We start from the raw sequence: 18,815 nt of genomic DNA on the forward strand, positions 1-18,815 counted from the left end.
ATGGTTATAAGTGCCTGTTGGGTGATGTCAACCAGATGCTTGCCCGTTTGGTTGGAGGAGAGAGAGCAGCTTGGATGGAGTGTGTCTTTGTGCTGATGTGAAAAAGGCCCACTCATTATGATTCCAGGCAGGGTTCTGGGTAAATCACTTCCTCACCAGGGCCCATTCAGGCCTTCATCTCTAAAACACACGCACGCTTGTTTACCTTCTCTGTTCTGTACCTACTTTATTATGTGTCAAGGGAGCATCAAAAAAGAAGTAAATCTTCTTTTATAGACTTGGATTAGGGTGCAAATAGCCTTAAATCTTAAATCTCCATTATAACATTTATGAAATTATGATCTAACTTTATTTTTTAGATGTTTTTTTTCTATTTATAACAGGAAAAAACATCTCTAAACACAAACAGCTTTGTACTTTGTATTAAAAAGTTGAAAATCATCATCAGATGATGATAAAAACGATCTTGGCGGTTAATCGGTTGAATGTTAATTTGGTTGAAAGAAAGAAAGTTAATGTTGAAGGCCAATGCAACACCTTAATTGTCTCAGATAGGGAAATCAACCCGATTTCCTGAACAATCAGGTTTGATTAGAGAGCTTAATTGAAGACGGAGTAAAAAGTACTTGACGTGTAAATTTAAAAGGTGAAAACATAAAAATCATAAAATCATCCATTTTTCCCATCAGGATGAGTTATGTTTTCTGTTTGGCCACCCTGACGTCCTGGCTCTCCCCGTACAAGCAGTGAACATGTTCATTTTTCTGCCTCACAGTCTTTTTCGTAGACGCATCTGTGGACTTTTATTTACAGTCCCATGGCAACCTGGGTTCAAAACAACTCCTGGAAAGGGGAGAGAGGAGCAGGAAGACACCAGACGGAGACCTCTGGGCCAAACTCTAAACATCCATTAGGGTGAGTGCAAAGACTAGATTATTCAGCCCCGCTTCTAGAGACTGTTAAAATCCTATCATGTATTTTATTGTAAAATGTGCTTCGAAAAAACTAAGTGTTATCCTTCGCTCAACTGGTACCTTGCCTTTTCCTGTTCCTATCATGAGTGCAGCCAGGAGAGATAGCATCTCCCCTGACTTCCTTGCCTGTCAGCATGCATTCATTGCTCCTCACTCATCAGGAGTTGTTTATGCCAAATGGAACTGAAGACGCAGCTAAGTGAAGAAATGGCAGTGTGTAAAAAAAGAAAAAAAAGAAAAAAACGTGTGACATGATCATAACAAAAATCAATCCCCACCAGCGATCGCACACAGAGGGATCAAAGAGTGTAAAAAAAGACGGATAGGAGTCGACTCCTTGAAAAATGAAGAGGTCGCTAGAGTTTCCCCACAAAGAAGAGAACAAGTTTGAGGACCCTTACGTTGGCATTGGTGAGCTCTGAATGCCGGGGCATCTGAGGCTTCCGGAGGTAAAAAGAAAGACACAAAACAGCCCTTAATCATAAGGCCACTAGGTGGAGCTCTGATCAAAACCATCTCCACCACTCATTAACAGATATGAATATCACTGTCCTGACAAATTATGAGAAAGTCACACTAACAATTAAGTCAAGGTCAAAAAAACACTTTTCACAGAATATTAACGATAATACGTGGGGGGTATTTTGTATCAGGCTATGTTAATGTTGCTGTGATATCTTTATAATACTCACAGGCAAGTTCTCCTTTTGCTGCAGTGCTGCCTTCTTCTTCCACAGACGATCTCGGAGCTCACTGATCCGTTTGTCCATTGCGGCCACCTCCATGTTGCGCTTGTTCAGGCTCTCTCTCTGATGATGCAGCTTAGAGTTTTGATCCTGGTTGAGCTTGTTCCTCAGCTACAAAGAGAACAGACAGTTCATTAAGTGTGATCGAATAAATATCGTCTTTGGATAACTTTAGAAGTTTTTAAACTGTGCCCACTTGTAGCTCCTTGTAGAGGCGGTCGAGCTCGGCCACAGAGCTCTGGTTGTCATGGAAGTTGTCCATTTTGCCGTTTTTGAGCGTGTCCAGCTGTCGGCTGAGCTCCTCGACCTTGGACGCTGCCATCACCAGTTCTCGCTGCTTCTGCTGAAACAGGTTGTTCATCTGGTCTATCTCCTCAACTGGAGTGGAGGAAGGGGCACGGAGAGGGGGGAAACCACAGGCAGCAAGAAGGTGCGTGAAGATAACGGAGGCAAGCAGGTGAAAAAAAAAGAAGAAGAAAGAGAAATTCAGCAAATAATGAAGACAAGAAGTCTTAGAAATCTGCTTCCCGGTCATAAAATATACTGAGCAAGTATCCACTCGTGACTTCACAAGCTCACCCAGTTTGCCGTTGCTGAGGCGCTTCTGCTCCACCTGGCCCTTGAGGGCCCGGACCTTCTTGAGCCGAGTTTCCTGGTTCTCGATGTTCTCTCGGAGGCGCTGCAGTTTCTCCTGCTCAGAGGCCTGCTGCTGCTGACGCTGCTCCTGCTGCTTCAGGTAGCGCAGCCGCTGCTCCTGTGGACAAAACAGAGGAAGCACGGGGCAAAGGTCAGACACATGATTAAACCATCGCCGCCCCGTTTCTTTAAGTTAGTGAGTATACGCGCAGCCGAATATGCTTTCCAAAGCTACCAATGTCCTCAGGCAAGATACTGGAGAGCCGTTGTGGAGCTTAAAAGCGTCAAACTTTCAAAATAAATTCTGTGTGAGTGCAGAACTCTGGCACAGTGACAGTGACCCGAAGACGTCTATCTGGAACTATTCAGGGCCTGTGTGCCAATGGCAATGCCAGTTTGTTTACTTGACTTGTGTGCGCCGGAAGATGACTGGTGGAGCCTACATTCCCTGACTTGTTACACTATCCTCAGGCATGCACAGTACTTAGATCTGAATGCTTAAGTGGTTCAAGGAGGCGGGTTGCAGCCTGAAGGGCAAATTTAAGGAGGGAAACAAAAAAAACAAAAAAAAGACAATAGTAGTAATGTTCTTTTGTCGTCTTTATATGGTGCATACGCCTGGATCAGCAGAGTGGAAATATTTCAAGGTGTCTTAGCAGCAACTGAAAAATACTGTACATAGATGGAAAAATGGTCGGCCGAGTTTTTATTTATGGAGCACCTGTTTTCTGTCAAGTGTCTTTCGTGCTTTCAACAGAAAGTTCTGAGAAATCTGAGGAAAAACAAGCTCCAGGCCTGAGAAAAAGAGATCTTCAAATTCCAGATGAGTCTGGCGCTGTGAGAGGCAGGCCTTGAGTTCTAAACACTTCATCCGTGGCCATCCACAACTCATCTCACCTGTCAGTCACAATCTCCCAATCCCCTTTATTTTCTTCATTTCCAGGAGTGCACTACACTTGTTTTAGTAGCTGTGTTATGTTTACCATTTCCCTGCCTTTCTCCCGATAACCTCCTCTTTAATCTTGCTTCACCGTGTGGTCTCGCCTTTTACTTTCATCTCCTCCACTTAGGCCCTGCGCCCCCCATATCCACCCATCGCTCTACCAGTCCCTGTCTCCGCTTTCATCTTGCACTTCCCCTTTATGCACCTTGGATGAGAGGAGCTGTTGTTGAGCTTCTATCTGCTGCTGCTGTCTGGTAGCCATCTCTTGGAGCTCGGCCAGTGTCATGTCCATCCGGGGTGTCGCCACCTGGACGGGGGGGAAAAGGGCGTCAGTGCATGTACACATAGAAACTTATTCATTTTTTGTTTTTGTTACACATGCTGAGGGAAGTATAGTCACATGGAATCCAGGTCTAGCACAAGGCTACAAGTGTAAAAAAAAATGTTTTTCATCCAAGTTTTTTGACTTAAGGTCAAGTAAGGGTGACATTATCAACTTTATAATTATCTTATGTCCTTGTTATCATGAACAGATGAATTTCTAATTAGTATTTATTAGTCACAATGCGTTTTGGAATCAAATTAATTAGAACTCTTTGGCAAATCATCATGTTGACATTTTGTTCTGTGTCCAAGTAATAATTTAATCTGCCGCAGTTTGTATTAAAATATGTGACGCACACAGTTGTAACGAAGTACAAAATGAAAATGCCTTAAAAACATCTTCAACCTCCAATGAACCTTGGCAGCTTTAACTGTAACTGTAGTTATTAAGTTTTTTCTTCCAAATTAAAAAAAGGGAACTTTCCTCTTGCATCAAAGAAACACCATGAAAGACATTTTTTTCTTCTGAAAAACAAATGCAGTGGAAGGAATTTCAAATGGTCTAAAAACCAGATTGAGAAACTTACCCCATTCTCCATCCTCCTGTCTTGGGGACCCCTCACTCCATTTCTCTTTGGATCTGAGCCTCTTGAGCCCCCTGAGAAACCAACACAAGAGGAGAGACTATCAGACGTCACCCTCTATTGCAGGGCTTCATCAAAGGTGACTGCCGCAGAGCGAGAAACAGCAAAGTGAGCTAACTGCTGGCCTTTACGGACAGCTGTGAAAAATGACTGGAACTTCCTCTTGCCTTTTTTTTGGCCCAGTTACTGTCTCTGACAAACAAGCGCGCACACTCAGGTGTACGGCTTTCTCTGGACAGCGGAGGAGGGCGTAGATCTCATCTCCTCTGGGAAACAACTGGGATCAGTGCTCTCGGTGACTCGCAGTAATCTCAGGATTTAACCTCATACATAACCATCTGTGAGTGGGTCCCATATTTTTGTGTATGTGCTTGTCTGTGTACATGAATGCGCTTATATCCAACCATTATGCTGGCATTTGACAGCCGGGGGGAGGGGGGCGGGGGGGGGGGGGGGCGTCTGACAATCCAGATCCCGTCTTTAAAGCCTTGGCTAAAGACCAAAGCCCCTTAGCTTGCATAACAGTTTTAGACGACCCTTGACATACAATTTGCATGTGAAACACATGCACTGTGTGAAAATAAGACCATGCTAAGGTTCAATAAGTGAACAAAGTATGAGATCACTCAGCCGGCTCAATTCCTGACAACGGCTTTTCCATAAATAATGTGATCTACACCCGTCCTCAATTAAAATACAGTCACAGAAAAAGGTAATCACAGAGCTAAGCTAACAGTGTGGGAAAACAAGAGCGGGCTAAGATAACAGGAAGGGAAAACAGCCATCTAATCCCTGGGCCAGACTCAAGCTGGGAGGGGTAAAGGGGCTTAGTTACGCAACCAGGGGCTGAGAGGATAGCACAAGACCAAAATACTAGAGTTTTCTGTGTTCCGAAGAAAACTGGAAAGTAACAGGCTTATGACGACGTGGCTGGGACGCAATGTGTTCGGCTCGGCCTTCGAGCTAAATAAGGCTCGTTCAAGGATTTTCAGGCCTGCCGATGTTAAACCCTTTCGTGGATAAAGGCAGTGAGAGCATCATTTCCAAACCTCTGTAGTGTAGAGGAGAGGAGGTCAGGTGGGTTCTTATGTTCAAACTGGTGTTAACGTACATTTCCTTCAGTGAATGCTTAACTCCAGAGTTGATGTGTGTATGCTGTGTAAGCTGCAGGCATCTCTGGAGTTTACTAAGTTGGTGTCAAATGGCTTTTTGTTTTGTGACACAGCCCTTTTCCAAACCATGACCCTAATGTGAGAGAGGTGACTATCTGCTTGTGCTTGTGCGTGTGCGTGTGCGTGTGCGTGTGCGTGTGTGTGTGTGTGTGTGTGTGTGCGCGCGCTGGAAATGGACACTTACCTGATTCCCTGCTAGGGGCTCGGTTGTGGCGCAGAAAGAATCGCACCTCTGCCCTGTGCTGTCCCCATCGCTGGAGCACATCCAGCATCCTCTCCACGTCGCCAACAGCTCGCTCTGCAGATAGAACACACGCACGCACAGACAAAAACATCAGCCCTCAGGAGCCGGGTGAAAACACACCCATAAAATCAATATTGAAAATTCTAATGATTTTAAGTGTGGAAAGGTTCAAACACATTACAATACCAATGTAGGTCAAATGTATGTGTGAGGTTTGTCTTTGTGAATCCTGTCTAACCGCTCGGCATACACCGCTGGCCTCCATTTGACAGGATATTAATTTCATCAGCACCATCTGTATTAAGTTGATCTTTCTGAGCAATGACCTCGGGGGAAAACAACTGTGACATCTTGTCAATTATTCTGGCTGGTACCGAGCCAGAGGGCTCCTCGTCCATTGCTCGGTCATTTTCTTCAACACCCGAATGGACTGACACATCACTGTCAAGTAGAGGTCAATGGAACCATTCTATTACTGATATTACTGCAAAACAAATCCAATGGCATCATAATACAGATTATTATTATAATAGCTTCAGATCTCAATTTTATGCAAAATGTCACTGCTCTGTTTTCATGGAGAGACGGCGGGGGCCAGCGGTGAGAAACTGCTGCGAAATGAGACGATCTTTACAGCCTTTAGCAGACTACTTGTGGAGGTGCTCAAACACAATAATTGGCACTTTATTCGCTCTTATTGCGGCATCACCATGGAAACGGCTACAAGGCCGACTCCTCGAGTTGGGATTCTGAATACTTCCTGACTCTTGAAGACGGGGGAAAATGCAGCAAATCTCACCCTCCCACCAAAATAATGCGGGAGATGTCTGGGTGCTTGTGTTTGTTACAGGGATTATGGGCTCTCCTTCATTTGCATTGCAGATCCAAAGAGATGAGCCCTTCAAAAAGGAATCGGCACGCAGTTGTCCACACAGCTAATCTCCATATATGGTCTACTTCAGAACAGCAATTTGCCTCTAATGAAAGGAGGAGATACAAACAAAGTGCCCGCACACTGACTCCTGTCCCCTGGGACACTGCCGTGTTCTCGCAAACAAAATGGCACGTGACAGAAAAATCTCATGTTCTGCATTTTGTATAAAAACGGATGCACCGGCACTCACCAGATCCACGCCACATCTCAGACAGGTGGCAGTCCGTCTCCCCCGGCTCCTTGCACAACTCCACCACGTCCCGGCACAGCGTCTCCGGGGTGACGGGAACCTCAGTAAAATGCTGGTCATTGTTACTGAGGTATACTGTCAGGAACATCTGGGGACAACAGAGGAAAGAGAGGGACAGAGAGAGCGAGACAGACAGGGGGAGAGAGAGAGAGCCAGGAAGATTAAATTGGGAAGTTAAATGGCAAAACAAGATAGAGAATCCTGGTGACCTCGGTAGAGGCGGAGTGAACACATAATTCATACAACATAATTCTCTGTAATTGGTGTCTGTGTCCAATTTTTCAATGGTTCTGTGTTTGTGTGTGTGTGTGTGTGTGTGTGTGTGTGTGTGGTGTAGTGTAGTGTGTGTATGTTTCAGTGATAGCGGTATCCATTTCACAACCCTCATTCCTCAGCTCCCAGTTCCCAGAATTCCATTTTACTCTGTGCCATCTAACTGCGAACAAGTGCTGTCACCACGGTGAGAGACCCCCCCCCTCCACACCCCCCACACACACAGAAGAAACAGATCACTAAGGACTCTGGAGAGGCAGGAGTTGTATGTGTTGTATGACTGACAGACAGTGGTTCAGGACGATCTAAAGAGAAATGGACTATCTCAGTGAAGCTGTCACTGACAGAAGAGGAATGTGAATGCCTTCAGCTGCAGCAGAAAAAAAAAAAAAAATACGTTGAAACTGAGCCGAAAACTGAGCTGCCTTGACAGCAATCATCCCAAATCCTGGCATTCCTGTAACTATGACAGCCACAGCGTTGTTTACAATACCTCAATATGAATCTGTATCGTTATAAGTATAATGATAATAATAGGAGCATTGAAAGAGCAATTAAATGAAAGAAAGTAGACTGAAATGCACATCTGGGAGTGAAGTGCCTTATGAACCTATGTGATACTCGACACACTAATAGTCAACATTAAAGTGAAAAGCCAGTGTTGTCAAAAGCAGCTGTATGCTTAAGAGGCTTTTATGGCTGGAATATGCTCAAATCTAATCTGATCCCATGCGTGGAGTGAGAGCTTTGATAAACCCATAGTAAAAGTGTATCATTGTCAGACTTGTATTGTCATTTGTGTCCTGAACCTCCTGCTTATACTGTCTGTTTTGTTTTGTTTTTTTCCACTGCTGTGAACCTCCGTGCCTTCGGGGGCCATGTTGGGAACATCAGGTCAGCGGGGTCAAAAGCACAAAGGGCTCGCGGGGGTGAGCGTGCAGAGCAGCTGCAGCCACTGTGCCGAGACAAAAAGTATTTGGGTTGCTTTTGAACCGCGGGGTGCGCCGAGAAAAAGTGCAACAGCCTTAAGATAAGTGGCTTTCTTTCTTCTTCAAATGAGCCTTATTGAGTGAGTGGGCAGGTGACATGTTTCCTCTTAAAGTCTCCTTGGCAACATACACAACCGGAGAAGGTTTATTCGATGACGTAAAGGTGGGAGTGAGGGGCAGTGGTCTGACTCAGAGGACCTGACTCAACTGGTTTGTTCCATAGGGATGCAAATCATAAGATCCCCATCAATAGAGCAAATCAGCAGCGAGTCATCCTTGTCAGTAATCCACAGTGCAGAATGCTGTAAACAGACATTGCCCCTGTGTTCCCTCCCCTCAGTGGCCACAGAAGACCTCTTCCAGCTCTGTGAAGAAGGGAAGACCACCCCGGAGAACAAAGACCAAATAAAGACGGGTCCCTTTTCTTGTCAGCTAATCTGAATAATTGGTCCATTTGTTGAATGTAGTTGCGTAGCTAGAATCGTTTAACATAATAAATGAAAATGTCAAGGACCATACTTAAACGACAACCTCAACTGGCATCAATTTGTGTAGTCTGCATTTAGCGAGGGCTTACGAAAAAACAAAAATACAAAACATCATTCAGATGTCGGCGCAGAGCAGCTGACATCATCACAAACTTCCCGGCAATGCCAGACATTCAAATGACTCTGTTAATATTTGGAGAGTGAAAGAGAGACAACAGAGCGATGGGAGGTGGAGGGCGGGAAAGAGGGAGTGAGAAGACACTAATAGGAGGGGAAAGGAAGGAGTATTGGGGGGTGGGGCAACGCCTCGACTGAAAGCAAATTCTCCTCAGCACTAAAGTTAATGATCCAGGTCCACATCACCCAATCCAACCCTCAGTGCAGATGACTTAGCACTTTCCTGCTGACCTTCATCCCCCCAATGCCTGCGGTCACTGCTCATGAGCTAGGACATTGCACATATGTGCTACATGCACAATTAATTAAGCTAATCAGGCCAATTTTCATGAATCTCTGCATATGGATATTCCTTTGGCATCATCAAAAAATGCAAAGTAGGTTTAGGTGATACTTAATTTATTAGGTTTAACACCGGTCATATTGAAGGATATTTCAATGTTGTTGTCTGACTCTTAATAGACACAGCAGAGGGTGACTTTGAACATGACAGGTCCCGGTTGACTGTCCATTATCAGCAGAGCAGTGTGCGTGTAAACTAGACAAACAGCAATTTTAATCCAGCACACTTTTTGTAAAAATCTGCAAATATTTCCTAGAAAAAAAAATCTGGTATTTCGGTTTGTAATCATCACTTCCCGACACTTTAAGAGACAGACGCAATGTGGTTAGCGTGTCCGTGTCCCACACCCGAGACTGCAGAGTTCAAGCCACGACCGGTGTAGCCAAAAAAATTAGGCACCAAACACTCTTTCTCCAAACTCTCTTAATGCCCCTTTAAGTTTTCCAGGGATCATAATATCTGATTTAATCCATTAGGCCCAGCCCTACTACTAATGATAAAGAGGAAAAATGGCCTTGGACAGACAGGTGAGAAGAGTCCTGACAGCCTGTTTCCACTCAGCCAGACAACTTTAGAGTTCATAAATATTCATGGAAACAACAGTGAGCAAAATTAAACGGCTCAACAACAATTCGATAGGCCCCTTTCAAAACAGACAGCGAAACAGAATGAATCACCTCAGGTAGCCTTACACCACCACGAAGCTGAGCGGTGCCATGTTGGATCGTATATGACAGCAAAGTTTGATAAAAATGTGCTCTACTTGCCTGCTGTCTATCGAGAGCGGATGACGGAGGCAGCTGCTGAATTGCACTTCACTTCGTACCTGAGACGGGGCGGAGAGCTCGCCCTGGGGCTGGAGACAGGGGGACGTGCGGCCTCTGCCGCTCTTATTAAAGCGATAGATTTCTATTTCCATCACAGCATCGGCTAAGTCTGAGCCGTCTCTCCCGGGGGTTTGGGGGCCTGGTGTGACAGCTCGCCGCTGCAAAACTGCCGCGGCCCGCAGTGTGGATCCTCTCAAAGCAGAGCGGCCATAAGGCCTGGTCATCGGGGCTATATCTCGGGGATTAAGTAAATCAGATATAGAAAAATATCGCCTTTCAACACACTACTGGCTCAGCATTACAATAGTAGGCTTAAAGTCAATAGCTTGCAGTTACGCCACAGCTTCTATGCCTTGAGACGAAGAGAGAGTTATCCTCTTCAGGCTATCCAAAGCCGGACAGCATAGAGGCGTTCATTCTCATGAGCACATTTCACCATTCAGCACCTGGATATAATCCAGAAAATTGAGGCTGTTTGGTGAAGGGGAAAGACCAAAAAAAAACCTGCACAGTCATGGGGGGTCAGATCACAAGTCACGACCCTCTCTCCTGGACACAGACAGGAGGGTGTGTTCGTGTGTGTGTCTCAGAGATGAAAGGCTGGAACATCAAACCCTGACACAAAAGCCACTGTTATAAGAACATATGTAAGAGGAGGAGAGTGGCTGCAGCTGACAGCACTTATTTGAACTGCCCTGCACAAAGAGACCAGAAAAATTAAACAAAGAGATATACTGTAGGAGCTGTTTTGTTCTCGCATTGCACCGGACCCAGCGTCTGTGTATCCATGAATCTGTACTGCAGTGCCCACAGTGAGCTTTGGAGCCATTATGTGAGATACTTTCGAGATATCAGCGACGAAGCCTTACCACCCATGAGAGTCTAATTTGGCTCCGTGCTGTGTAATTTGGATCCCGTCCTCTCGTCAAATCTCAGAGGGGCCCTGAAACAGGGGGAGCAGGCTTTTCAAGCCCTTCCAGTTGTTAAGACACCTGACTGGAGTTTGAAGATCAACACTGCACCCGCAGCCAATTAGAGGAAGGAATGCTGTGTGTGTGTGTGTGTGTGTGTGTGTTACACCGATCGTTCTGATAAGATACACGTGCACTGCAGCAAAAGAGCGAAATCAGCAGCGCACGTGAAACAGAGCAGGATGTTGTCGTCTTGATGCAAATGCACTCAGGCTGAGGGGAAATGAAAACTAAGTTGGAAGAAGAGTCTTTTTGATTAGCAATAGTCTAAACGGTCCGAAACAGCAAATCAATCCACGTCCCACCTTGAAAAACCTCTCTCTCTCCTCATAAGGGTCAATCCTACTGCATCTGTCTCTCAAAGTCCCGTGTCCTGTCCAAAATTCAATTGGATGGACATTGAGTTAAGAGTGATCAAAAACTGTCGACCGCTGCAGTCCCCCCCCCCCCCCCCCCCCATGTCCAAGAATAGACAAATCACAAGAGATCGTACTGTAATGGAATTACTCTGCAATATCTGGATAACTAGTAAATGAAAGCCGAGCCCGTCGCAGGGAATTCACATCCACATAACTAAACACGCCCACGTTAACTCGCAGATCATTCATAATCGAGTTTGGTGGTTTTGTTGTTGTTGTTCTTTTAAATCCAATTTATTATTTGTCCTTGTAACTGATTTTCTGCTGAAAACAGTTCTTGATTCTCGAAGCCGTCTTGAGGGCGTGTTATTTTATCAAGAATATCCAAATGTAAATCTGATACAAATACTCATAAACTCATAAACCTGTGACCACAAAATGTTAACCACAAATGTATTCTTGTCAGAACAATCAACTTTTGGTTGATTGACTGATAGGGTTACTGTTCCAACATTATTTCAACGAGACAGTGTCAACGCATGAAGCTATTGATACAAACACAGCTGCAAAAGAGGGGGGAAGAGAAACAAAGAATAAAAATATATTTTCATCTTTTTGTGTTGCATGAGTCTATTTCTTCTGAAACAGAGAACCTGTGTGCATACATGCATAGTTTACTGTGGTTGCTATGGTCCCAGCCAGGTAGACCTGATTACAACCTCCTGCTGAGAAAATTGCGAAGAACAAACCAGTGGAGTCAGTATAAATTAAAAAACATGAATATCGTAATCAATTATTATTAGTTTAGCGGGCAACACTTTGGAGAAAAGTTACTGTGAAGTAAATATGTCATGTTATTTTAGTGCGTGTTGGATTCACAAGCGGAGCACGATTCCACAGTAATGACACTTTCAGAAAATCTCCAGTATGCGCCAAAGATAAAATCCCAAAACATTTTAAAAGTGTCTTAATGTGTCTGTGCCTGCCTTGGAGGATTATGGATGGAGTCATACCACGGGATTGACAGCAACGGATACACGTCATATGATATAATGCCAAGGGGAGAAACAGGGCAACTGGGGGAGAAGAGGAGAGTGTGAGGCAGGGGCGACAGCAGCAGCAGAGGAGGAGGAGGAGGACACTTTGACCATGCCTGAGGGGTCTCACACCTTAGGGCTGCTGGGCCCTCTGTCCTCACACACTTTCAATTACACATTTTGCTGTGGTAGGCGAATGACTCCGCCGGCTCTTGTTGAGAGTCACCTCTGAATCTAATTACGACAAGTTTTTAAGACTGCAGCAACATCTTCCTCCGTGTGTGTGTGTGTTTGTGTGTGTATGTGTGTGTGTGTCTCCCTTCAAGAGTTGACACAGTTCCAGCGAGGCAGCAGAAAGCTCCCTGATGGCTTTATGCATTATTCCCCCTTCGCCTTTCATTCACTCTCATGCTCTCTCTGTACGCGGCATTAGAAGGTGAGGGAGAAAAGGTCAGTGGGGGAAGCACACGGCAGAACGCGGAGGGAATCCGAGTGCACACTCGCCTCATTCAGCTGCATCATTCAGAAAAAGGAAAAAACACCAACAAGCAGCTTTTACAACACACCGAAACTGCAGATATAGCTGTGACTCTTAGATCAGGACAACCTCTCCTCTCTGTCTGCATTGCAGTACTTAGCCTATCGCTTCTTAATCCTCCCTCTTGCAATACTCCTTCCATTCCTGGTCTACGTGATGAGACGGTTTCCTACTTGGTGCTTATCTGAGAGATAAGGGAAATGGGAGACAAAAATTATGCAGAGGGGACAGGATGTATCCCTTTTTTTCCCCCTGAGCTCTCTCGACGGGAGGATGAAGTTATTCCTGGAGAAAATATAATATCTAAAAATAAGAATGAATGAAAACTGCAGCATTCACAGAACTGCAGGAATTTACTGAATGCAACATGATTTTTGTTTTGTTTATCAAGCGCTTATGACATGAGGAAAAACTATGTGCCAAGAGGGAACCATTCAAAATGTGCAGACACACTAATTGGCTTTCCTAAAAAAAGCCACTGAATGATGTCTTTGTGGCGTTCAATCTGTCATATGCAAAACAGTCTTTGGTGAAGCGGGAGAGTGAATGATTGCAGCAACTTTTTTTGGGGCACCATGAACCACCAATTTGGACCAAGCAGAACAAGAGCCTAAATTTAGAATCCCGGGCAATAGTTTGAAAATTAAAAATTATGAATCTCAACATACACATTATATCATTGGATATAATAACTAGAGCCGGACCGATATGGATTTTTGGGGGTCCATGCCAATATCGGGTACAAGATTTCTGATACCATTACATGAGCCGATGAATCTGTCAATGACTCCCAAGATGTCGTTATCAAACCTTTATGCCAAAGAAAGGGAATTGATGCTTGATGTTTTTCAAGCCTCAATTTCTTTATCATAATAACTACAGATGAAAAGAAAACACTAATACAACCAGACATATAGAACTCGAATTAAGAAAATAAAGCTAATTTATTTCACTTTAAATGTAAACATAAATGCATTGTTTATTCTGTACAGCAAAAGATTTCATATCGGTAAACATAAGCACTGATATCGACATGTCTGTGAAAGGCTCATATCGGCTGATATTATCGGCTATGACATTCACACCCACTTAGCGCCATGATTGACAGCTTTCTTTTCACTCCATCATCTAATGCGGCTGTTTGGTACAACTATGAATACATTTAAATTTCCAACAAGGTCTGACAACAGATCTACAGCTACAAACTAGTTCTGATAGAGCAGAAAACAACCCAGAGTTTGTGGAACCAGTAAGTCCTACAGGGCCAAACACATATTCCTACCAGGCTGATTCCCTGACCACTTGTGAACCATGTCTGATTCCCTGACCACTTGTGAACCACGTCTGATCAGGCTTTTGACCTTTTGCTGTGTGAAAAAGGGGTGTCTCTGTGGCGCTGCACCAACTTTCATGTGTCTCTCCTGCTGTTGAGTCGCCACTGAGTCGGCCAGTTCTCCGAGGTGGGTAAGGTAAGTTGATACCTGCTCAGGTGACTCGGGTGTGCTTCCTCTCAGGAACCAGGCTAATGTGATGCTGCTATTGTGGCGATAGTGCACAGCTCAGTCTAAATAGCCTATAGAGGCAAGAGCATTATTCGCAAGCTCAGCTTCAACTTTCACCCATTCATGAGGTCTTCTTTTCTTAGATCAGCCAACACAAAAATGCTTGACGGAGTGTCATTAGAATCCTACCATTTATGTATGTGTGTGTATATATATATATATATATATATATATATATTCTTTTTTTACATCCCTCATTTCAGCTTTCCTGATAACTCATCTTGTTCACACAAAAGTCAAAAACATCCAAAGAAGGTCCCTGGCCGTCGCTGGTGTGACCGTCTGCTTACATAACCACCACACACTCTCCCACAGAGTAAACACAAAGGCTGTGGTGGCCGCAGATAAAGCCGACTCTGGTTTCTGTTGACACACACACACACACACACAGCAAAACCAGGCTTCCCAGAGCATCAACCCCATTTTTCCCACCATCATGACACTGCCACCAGGTCTAGCAAACATTTCCAGGTATCTGCTTGAAAATCTACACAACCAGCAACTCGTATCATGGGAGAGGAATGAGGATGTGATACTGGACCTGTGTCTGAAATCCAAACTCATGCAGAAGATTTTCCAGATTGATGCCAAGATATTTTTTCTTCCCTGTAGTTGTTTCTGTTTTTTTCATGACGCCTGAGCAGTCTCCTGTCTATAATTTATCTTGACGTAAAGTCAGCCAACGTTAAACATGGATTAATAAACTGGCAGATGATTCAAACCCCAATATGGCATTAATACATGTCCGCAGAAGAACAAAAACTGGTTTAAGCAGTGACAACAGCGAGTCATGGGTCCATGAGTTATACCATGTTACCGTTGCATAAAGGGTGAGCATCCCTTATCAGGATGCTGCCCCAGCACAGGCGTGCGTGCGTGCGTGCGTGCGTGCGTGCGTGCGTGCGTGCGTGCGCACGCACGCACGCACGCACGCACGCACGCACGCACGCACGCACACACACACACACACACACACACACACACACACACACACACACACACACACACACACACACACACACACACACACACACACACACACACACACACACACACACACACACACACACACACACACACACACACACACACACACACACACACACACACACACACACACACACACACACAATGTGCTTTCCACTACGTGCTGTTAAAGAGTCCCTGCAGCTCATTGTGTTCAGAAAACAGTGACCCCCTATTTACCATCCCCAGCCAGCAATTACAACATTACATTCTCACTCCCCACCCCCGAGCCCCTGGCCTGTACAAGCAGGGTCATGGGCTATGACAGTAATTTATAGGACAATACCTCACATCAGACATGGCCAGATAGAGGCCATTTTGTGTTTATCAGGCGAATACCAGAAGCTGTATCTTAGTTTTACACACACACACACACACACACACACACACACACACACACACACACACACACACACACACACACACACACACACACACACACACACACACACACACACACACACACACACACACACACACACACACACACACACACACACACACACACACACACACACACTCTCAGGTTGGGTGTAAGGGGCGGGAAAGACCAAGGTCTCATGTGGCCTGTAAGGACAATAGATCTTGTATGAAAACATGTAGGGCTGACAGTTTATATTGGTGTCTATGAGAACCGAGCTTGGTGATAACAGATGACTGTTTGCCAGCAGCAGACTGAGGTCGTGCACCAGACAGAAGTCGTCCAAATATTACTCTATATTGTCTCCGCGGCTAGGATGATTAAAGATCAGGCTGTTTCAGTGGAAGTACAAATCTGAGCAGAGAAGAGCCTGAGCACACTCATTGGTTAACATCGATTAGAACCCAAGTATAACTGTGTTTTGTGAAAGACATAAAGGTTCAGAAATAATCAAAGAAGCTGAGGGAAAAAAAATACACTACTTACTACAATGTACTAATGATGAATGTTCATTCATCTGGGAACTCAATATCCTGGCAACATGTGCTGAAATGGCACGAGTTGTGAAACGATTAGTCGCTGAAGTGATTAGCCGGTCAACAGACAATTAATTGTTAACTATGTTGAGAAAACAGATTAATGGTTTTCTCTGGTTTCAGCTTGAGGATTTGAGGATAATTACAGGAGTGAATATTTTCAATGTTGGTCCTACAAAAGCCGAGCGATATAAACATCTCACACTGAGCTGTGGGAAGCTGAGCGCCACTTATCACTAATTTGTGACATTTTATGGAATTTTAATGATTCAAATAATCCCAATATTACTTGTCCCAATGTTTGGTAGACGCAGCCCTTAAGCAATTCTAGACGTAAGAAATTTAGCTCGTGCTCCACGGTTATCAATGCAGCCATTACTTCTTTTAACGTTTCTCCTTTAGCAGCAAACATGCAAACCCAAAACAAATGCCATATGCCCTATTAAAAAAACTCACTATGCAAGGTCATTTCTCTACAGTGAGCGCATACACGCACTGACCACTGCCATCTCTGCACACCTCACTGCAGCAAAGGCAATGGTCTGATGAGGATGGGGATGATGGGGATGATGATGATGATGATGATGGGGATGATAGTGGTGACTTGGCAGGAGTCCTACAAAACTTGGCAGGTGCTTTCAGCTTGCCGTGTGTTCCAAGCACCGTGGAAGTATTTATATTGTACAAATGAATTGAATCAATCAGCTGCTAAGTGAATCGTGTTGGGTAAATGTTTACCGTCCCCAAGACTTGGTACACACTTGTAACACGGCATGATGACGCAGGGGATGTTTGGATTGGTTCACGTGATGGAAATACAAACGTGTGTCCTCGCAATAATTATGACGGGAGAGCAAATAAATGATGTAACCTACAGTATTTAACCACATGCTCCGATCACACACACACGCACGCACACGCACACACACACACACACACAAACGTATGTATTAGCTGGTGAACTTCACTACAAAAGCCCGTGTTGCCATAGTGATGTGACAAAGTAGCAGGCCCATCAACCTGCCACGTCAATTTAAATGTCCGGGTCGCTCCCCCGTGGCAACATTGCGAGGTGACATAGAGTCGTGAAGAAGAAATATAAAGCCGCAGGAGAACGCGGAAACGTGCGAGTCTTTAAACAAACAAACAACAAACAAACCACTCAACTCACCGGCATCATTTTAGCTTCGCACCGCATTTAGCCAATCAGCGCAGCATGAATCCCCACAATCGGCAGTTTCGACGGAAGCGACGGGAACTGGCGATCACTTGAATCCTCGGAGGCTCGACCCGCGACGGGCAGGGCTACTTTCTCCTGGCTCGGGGTCCCGTCCTGCGTCGAGAGAGCAAAACACAGCGCATCGTTACTTCAAACAGTTCGACCAAACGCAAACGAAGGACAACGCACAGGCGTTGCTACGTGTGTCCCGTGGACCTGTTGCGGGCGACAAGGCCTTCGCCGACAAAAGTTTGCAGGCGTCGCTTTAGAACTTTGTAACGGCTCGTCGCGAGCGCGGAGCCCTTGTACCGAACGCGCGTGTCGCGAGAGCAAACCACGCAAACAACTACTTAGAAATACGCGCGGGGTTTTATTTCCCCTTTTCCCAGCTTCTACTTACCAGAGGAAGCGATTGTAATCAGCCCGAAACCCCCGTTGACAGACAGTGTTGCTCGGCGGCTCGCAGCCTATCCCAGAGTGACGTCGAGGGAGGAGACTCATTCCTGTTTGGAATTCAAGCTCCGCCTCTCGTTCGGGAGCGGAAAACTCCCCCCACCTGCCGGACCCGTCCGGTGTAAACATCCAACCACACCTTTTCGCTCGCATGTAGGATACAAAAAAAGAGGCCATCTCTCTTCAAACGTTTAGTTCAGATCGACGTCACACGGCCGGACAACAATATCCTCAGCAAAAATAATAATAATAATAATAATATTAACATTCATCGATCTTGTGTGAATGGGACCGACGCGAGAGAGGTCTCACTCTGCTGGTTTTTTGTGAAGTTGAAAGCTGAAGTTGAAGGGGGTGAGATCACGAGATCCACTGATTTATTTACCACTTGACGAATAATGATGATTCACTTTACAAAAATGCTAAAAACACAAGTGCAAATCACAACGACATATAGGATAGCATGATGGCAAAAACACAATTAAAGAACTTTTTGTGTGTTTTATGATTTGCCATTGTTGTTGTTTTTCGAATTTGCCGTTGTGATTTGCACTGTAAAAAGTCATTCATCACAAAAATAAATCTGGAAAATGAACTTACTGTATTAAAAGTGAGTATACTCAATGCAAAAAGAGATCCCTTATGACTATGAGGCTATACAATATATTTGAGCAATAGATTATCATCTGTCCCACATTAATGTGAGTAAATGAGCTCTTAATTATTAAA

General features: G+C 44.7%; 1 protein-coding gene and 1 long non-coding RNA gene across 8 annotated transcripts in view; one reads left to right on the forward strand and one right to left on the reverse strand.

Moving 5' to 3' along the window:
• On the forward strand, positions 1 to 3,551 carry LOC118283753. Its single transcript, XR_004784663.2, has 3 exons — positions 1 to 139; positions 814 to 915; positions 3,427 to 3,551. It is a non-coding gene; the product is annotated as an uncharacterized LOC118283753 (long non-coding RNA).
• tp53bp2a (tumor protein p53 binding protein, 2a) overlaps positions 1 to 18,193 on the reverse strand; it is a 28,594-nt gene extending 10,401 nt beyond the window's left edge. The window contains exons 1-10 of one of the 7 annotated variants that reach the window (XM_035606071.2): positions 18,034 to 18,193; positions 17,586 to 17,747; positions 6,808 to 6,955; positions 5,624 to 5,737; positions 4,211 to 4,281; positions 3,505 to 3,606; positions 2,300 to 2,474; positions 1,917 to 2,098; positions 1,667 to 1,831; positions 1,376 to 1,414 (exon numbers count right to left, since the gene is read on the reverse strand). In XM_035606071.2, the coding sequence (XP_035461964.1) occupies positions 1,376 to 1,414; positions 1,667 to 1,831; positions 1,917 to 2,098; positions 2,300 to 2,474; positions 3,505 to 3,606; positions 4,211 to 4,281; positions 5,624 to 5,737; positions 6,808 to 6,955; positions 17,586 to 17,612 (1,023 nt within the window). In that variant the 5' untranslated portion in view covers positions 17,613 to 17,747; positions 18,034 to 18,193. Of the gene's footprint in view, positions 1 to 1,375; positions 1,415 to 1,666; positions 1,832 to 1,916; positions 2,099 to 2,299; positions 2,475 to 3,504; positions 3,607 to 4,210; positions 4,282 to 5,623; positions 5,738 to 6,807; positions 6,956 to 9,904; positions 9,927 to 9,963; positions 10,419 to 17,585; positions 17,748 to 18,033 lie in introns of those variants that run through there. The other 6 variants (XM_035606072.2, XM_035606066.2, XM_035606065.2 and 3 more) reach the window with 6 other exon arrangements.
• Between the last annotated feature and the right edge of the window lie 622 nt (positions 18,194 to 18,815).

Source organism: Scophthalmus maximus, chromosome 10 (genome assembly GCF_022379125.1).
Source record: "Scophthalmus maximus strain ysfricsl-2021 chromosome 10, ASM2237912v1, whole genome shotgun sequence".
In the NCBI taxonomy this organism is placed as follows: domain Eukaryota; kingdom Metazoa; phylum Chordata; class Actinopteri; order Pleuronectiformes; family Scophthalmidae; genus Scophthalmus; species Scophthalmus maximus.